This window comes from Coffea eugenioides, chromosome 11 (assembly GCF_003713205.1).
Source record: "Coffea eugenioides isolate CCC68of chromosome 11, Ceug_1.0, whole genome shotgun sequence".
NCBI classification, from domain to species: domain Eukaryota; kingdom Viridiplantae; phylum Streptophyta; class Magnoliopsida; order Gentianales; family Rubiaceae; genus Coffea; species Coffea eugenioides.
In genome coordinates this window covers 20,195,129-20,201,286 of record NC_040045.1, presented here as the reverse complement: position 1 = coordinate 20,201,286, position 6,158 = coordinate 20,195,129, and the positions used below count along the sequence as shown (strand labels likewise).

The window sequence follows — 6,158 nt, the reverse complement described above, 5'->3', positions numbered from 1 at the left end:
GAAGGGATTGGACACAACAAAGCGCTGTATATCTCAGTCCATTGTAATGGGAAGTTATTGCTAAGAGTTCTGATAGACAATGGATCTGCTCTAAATATCTGTCCGTGGAATACTTTAGTTAAGCTGGAGTTTCAAGAAGCCAAACTTCGGCCATCTGCAACCGTGGTGAGAGGATTTGATGGCGCAAAAAGAGAATCAATGGGAGAAGTGGATTTAGTGCTGGAAATAGGACCTGCCTAATTCCAAGTCATATGCCAAGTTATGGATTTCTCGAGCGTTTATAATATTCTACTTGGATGACCTTGGATTCACACTTCAGGTGCTATACCATATTCGCTCCATCAAATGTTGAGGTTTGTGGTGAATGCCCAATTAATCACAGTGCTCGCAGAGGATGATTGCACCATGATCATCAATCCCGCATTGGAAGAGGGAAGTGATGAAAAAGCTCTGGTTTCTCCTCACCATATGGCTGATATTGTCTCAGTAGGATGGGTACTTAAGGATAAGTCAGTGATAGGAACAAGGATACCAGAAGCCAGCATTTTATAGAAAAATAAAAAAATAAAATAAAAATAAAAGGTGGGGGCAACCTTAGTGAAAACCCAAAAAGGCGCTAAAGTAGGGTTTATGTTGAAAGTGAGCTTGGATTGGAATGGCTAGTGACTCGGTTCATTTGAATTTCTCTTCACGGTTGTGGTTCTTTTGCTAGCATTGAACTCCGGAGGGATGATATCCAAATGGGTCAAACATGGTATCTTGTTCGAGAATCAAAATATTTTAATTTATCAAACACAAACTTTGAATTTGAATGTACAGGTTCTTTTCTTTGAAGTAAATTCTTTTTCAATAAAGGTAAATGGTTGTTTTGTATTACTAGGATTTTCATCATTTTTGTGTAAATAGAATATGTTTTCTTGTGTTTCATAGTATCATTTGTCTCTTTAGACTTATCAAACTGCAATCTCTATGATTTATTGAAAGTATATGGATACCAAATGACACGTTTGTTTAAGTATTGGAAATTACGAAAACTTGATGCCGTTCGCAGGGCAAAATAAAGTTCTCGCTACGTCAGGGAAGAACGTCCAAATACTCATGTTTACACATTTTTTGAAGAAGGGGTTGATCGGATAGTGGTGGCATTATCTATCATTATTATTATTTCTTTTTTGCAGATCCAATGGTCCAACAGCATCACACTGGGGCAATTTTTTTTTAGAAGAAATCATCTGTCTCTATTCTCAAAATTCTACAAAAAGCATTCTGCAAAAATCTTTTCAATTTATAAGGCAGGCTCAGGTTTCATCCCACTGGCCAAGGTTATGGCGGGCACGGGTTTCATCTCACTGACCAAGGTTACAGCAGGCTCGGGTTTTCATCCCACTTTCATCCCACTGACCAAGGTTACGGTAGGCTCGGATTTTCATCCCACTGACCTTTTTATGCTTACATATTCTAGTTCACGGCAGAATAACTACAGGTAAGTAATTTGGTGTCTACGTCTTTGTCTCGAGTTTGTTTGAAATTCAGACAAAGAGGGGCAAGCTGTTGACACCAAAATTTTATTTTATTTTTATTATTTTTCTTATTTCATTTAGTTGATTTTGTTTTGATTTTTGTTTATCATTATCCCATTTTTATTTTCATTAAAAAAATTATTTTTATTATTATTAATTAATTCATTGGAAAGAAAAAGAAAAATCATCAATCAAACACCAAAATTTTAGTTTTTTATTTCATTTTAGTTGATTTTGTTGATCTTATTTTATTTCCATTTTTGTTAAGAAAATTATTTTATTATTGTTAATTAATCCAGCGAAAAAAAAGGGGAGTCACGCGCGCGTGTTTCTTCAGCATACCAGCCGAACGAAGCTATAGTATAAAAATGCAGCTGCGAATTTCCAACTCTTCTCCCACTCGTTTTTTTTTTTGGTTTTTTTGGCTCTATTGGATCACACTAGTACAGGCCATTTGGCCTTAATCTAGAAAGCCTAAGCTCTTGTGTGGCAAGAATCATCTAAGGGCTCTCAGATTTTCAGAAAAATAAAATTTTAGGAGGGCCATTGAGATGAGGGTTTGATAACCCTTATCTCATATTAATAGCTTCCAAAAAGAGCAGCAGAAAAGGATAGAAGGATTAGAGTGATGGCTAGAAAGCAACAGAGGCTAAAAAAAAAGGAAGGAAGCTAGCGGCTAGGGTTAGAGGAATAGATGTAATTGGAACCACTGACCCTCCTGCTTCAAATGGGCATCGATTTATTCTGGTGGCAATTGAATACTTTACAAAATAGGACGAAGCTGAGTCTTGCAAGCATGTGACTAAGAAGGTGGTGACCGATTTTTTGAGAAAATACATCATTTATCGTTTTGGTGTACCAGAGACATTAATCACCGACAATGCCAAGAATCTCAACAATGACATGGTGGATGGATTGTGTGAACAGTTCAAGATCAAATATCAAAATTTCACTATTTATAGACCGCAGATGAATGGGGCTGTGGAGGCCACGAATAAGAACTTGAAGAGCATAATCCGTAAAATGACCGAAAGACACCGTGATTGGCACGAGAAGCTCCCCTATGCATTAATGGCATATAGAACTACTATTCGGACTTCTACTGGGGCAACGCTTTACAATCTCATGTACGGAATGGAAGCGGTTTTGCCAGCCGAGGTCGAAATTCCTTCTTTGCTCATCCTAATGGAGGCCAAACTAGATGAGACTGATTGGATTAAACAACGTCATGAGCAGTTGGCTTTAATCGACGAGAAGAGGTTAAATGCCATTTGTCATGGTCAGTGCTATCAAAAGAGAATGGCCCGTGCTTACAACAAGATGGTCAAAGTGTGACTGTTCAAAGAAGGAGACAAAGTATTGAAACGGATTTTGCCAGTACAAGAGGAGGCTAAAGGAAAGTTTGCACCAAATTGGCAAGGCCCTTTTATTGTCAAGAAAGTGTTGCCTGGTGGAGCACTTATTCTCACAGAAATGGATGGACAAGTTTTCCCTCAGCCAATCAGTTCGGATATGTGTAAGAAATTCTTCATATGACAAATGAAAGTTTCCTTTCAGGGTTAATGCAAAGAATGGAATGAAGTCAGGCTTTCTTTCCTTACCAAATTAAACGTTCTATCTCTAATTATCCCTTTTGAACCTTCAGAGTAAATTATTTCGTTTGGCAACCTCTGAGAATCGCAAACCCTATAATGAGGTAAATTTGAGTTGAAAAGGAAAAGAAAAAAAAAGAAGAAAAAAGAAAAGCTCCAAAACGTAAAAGAAATTAAAGAAAAGAACCCCGGTTGAGAATAAACTAGGGCAATTTTAATTTAATCCCAACTAGGGTCAATATGAAGATGTGATTTCAGGAGATTTAAACACTTATAAAATCTGCTTTCAAACCTTAACTTTTCTTAGCACCTCACCAGACCCCATTACGAAAAATCGAAAGTCCTGACTTCTGTTCATTGTATCATCTCTTTTAGAAAATTTTCTAATTAAATGGCAAATGATGTCAATACACCTTCACCAATTTTGTAAGGGAAGGATTGTCGTACTGATGCCATCATTTCTTAAAACACATTTCTGAGTTAATAAGGGTTGTAGGCGAGATTTGTTTATCAGGTGAAAACCCGAAAAGACACCTTTGAAAAAAAGAGAGAAAAAAGAAGAAAAAGAAAGAAAAGAAAAAGGAAAGGAGAAAGAAAGAAAAAAAGAAAAAGGAAAATATAGAAAAATAAAAAAATAAAATAAAAATAAAAGGTGGGGGCAACCTTAGTGAAAACCCAAAAAGGCGCTAAAGTAGGGTTTATGTTGAAAGTGAGCTTGGATTGGAATGGCTAGTGACTCGGTTCATTTGAATTTCTCTTCACGATTGTGGTTCTTTTGCTAGCATTGAACTCCGGAGGGATGATATCCAAATGGGTCAAACGTGGTATCTTGTTCGAGAATCAAAATATTTTAATTTATCAAACACAACTTTGAATTTGAATGTACAGGTTCTTTTCTTTGAAGTAAATTCTCTTTCAATAAGGTAAATGGTTGTTTTGTATTATAGGATTTCATCATTTTTGTGTAAGTAGAATATGTTTTCTTGTGTTCATAGTATCATTTGTCTCTTTAGACTTATCAAACTGCAAATCTCTATGATTTATTGAAAGTATATGGATACCAAATGACACGTTTGTTAAGTATTGGAAATTACGAAAACTTGATGCCGTTCGCAGGGCAAAATAAAGTTCTCGCTACGTCAGGGAAGAACGTCCAAATACTCATGTTTACACATTTTTTGAAGAAGGGGTTGATCGGATGGTGGTGGCATTATCTATCATTATTATTATTTCTTTTTTGCAGATCCAATGGTCCAACAGCATCACACTGGGGCAATTTTTTTTTTAGAAGAAATCATCTGTCTCTATTCTGAAAATTCTACTAAAAGCATTCTGCAAAAATCTTTTCAATTTATACGGCAGGCTCAGGTTTCATCCCACTGGCCAAGGTTATGGCGGGCTCGGGTTTCATCTCACTGACCAAGGTTACAGCAGGCTCGGGTTTTCATCCCACTGACCAAGGATACGGTAGGCTTGGATTTTCATCTCACTGACCAAGGTTACGGTAGGCTCGGATTTTCATCTCACTGACCTTTTTATGCTTACATATTCTAGTTCACGGCAGAATAACTACAGGTAAGTAATTTGGTGTCTACGTCTTTGTCTCGAGTTTCTTTGAAATTCAGACAAAGAGGGGCAAGCTGTTGACACCAAAATTTTATTTTATTTTTATTATTTTTCTTATTTCATTTAGTTGATTTTGTTTTGATTTTTGTTTATCATTATCCCATTTTTATTTTCATTAAAAAAATTATTTTTATTATTATTAATTAATTCATTGGAAAGAAAAAGAAAAATCATCAATCAAACACCAAAATTTTAGTTTTTTATTTCATTTTAGTTGATTTTGTTGATCTTATTTTATTTCCATTTTTGTTAAGAAAATTATTTTATTATTGTTAATTAATCCAGCGAAAAAAAAGGGGAGTCACGCGCGCGTGTTTCTTCAGCATACCAGCCGAACGAAGCTATAGTATAAAAATGCAGCTGCGAATTTCCAACTCTTCTCCCACTCGTTTTTTTTTTTGGTTTTTTTGGCTCTATTGGATCACACTAGTACAGGCCATTTGGCCTTAATCTAGAAAGCCTAAGCTCTTGTGTGGCAAGAATCATCTAAGGGCTCTCAGATTTTCAGAAAAATAAAATTTTAGGAGGGCCATTGAGATGAGGGTTTGATAACCCTTATCTCATATAAATAGCTTCCAAAAAGAGCAGCAGAAAAGGATAGAAGGATTAGAGTGATGGCTAGAAAGCAACAGAGGCTAAAAAAAAAGGGAAGGAAGCTAGCGGCTAGGGTTAGAGGAATAGAGCAACGGGGAGAGTGAGAATGGAGATAGACCGAGAAGAGAAAGAGAAAGAGAGCCATGAGTTTTGGAGAGAAAAACTAGAAAACTAAGGAGGAAAATAGGGAGCTTCGGGAGTTGAGGGTTTTCGGCTGAAGCAAAGGAGAGGAGTTTAGGAGAGAAAGCTGCGGGGTTGAAGGAAAGAAGGAGAGTGGCGGAACCAGAAAGAAGTGAACTTTGACAGTTGGCTGAGCAAAGACTTCATCCTCCGATGATATCAAGCTTCAATCTGCCTTTTCAAAAGGCTAAAAGTAATGTTTTTCCATTTTGGCTGTTCATAGATTGCTGGATTTATGTCAAAAATATTGGAACTTTTCCCTTCATACCTGTTTTGTTCCCCCTTGTGAATCCTGTTTATGAATCTGGTTGGAGTGGAGAAATCCGTGAGTATTGGTTTGGTTTTAAGGACAGTAGTTTGGGTTTCTCTGTGGGGTTATATGATGACTTCGTGAAACTTTTTTTTAATGTTTATGGTTGATCTTCATGTGTTTGAATAAGCAAACCCAAAAAATGACATAAAACTTCGGGCAGTGTTTCCTTCTTGCTGTTTGCTTGCGGTAGTGTTTGGTGGTTGTTGTTTTTCTTACCATCTTGTTCTTAGTATCTTGTTTATTGTCATGGTTTGGCTTTAGAATGTTTTCTCGAAGCTTTGAGTTAGAAGTCAGTAGATGTTCATATGACTTTGCACTGCTGCCGAACTTTGG

The 6,158-nt window shown here is 36.6% G+C and overlaps 1 protein-coding gene across 1 annotated transcript; it reads left to right on the top strand.

Annotated features, from left to right (window-relative positions):
- Nucleotides 1–345: 345 nt before the first annotated feature.
- LOC113752045 (uncharacterized protein K02A2.6-like) lies at nucleotides 346–2,855 on the top strand. The gene is made up of 2 exons (XM_027296188.1): nucleotides 346–495; nucleotides 2,295–2,855. Exons 1-2 carry the CDS (start codon nucleotides 346–348, stop codon nucleotides 2,853–2,855), a joined length of 711 nt encoding a protein of 236 aa, XP_027151989.1.
- Nucleotides 2,856–6,158: the final 3,303 nt, after the last annotated feature.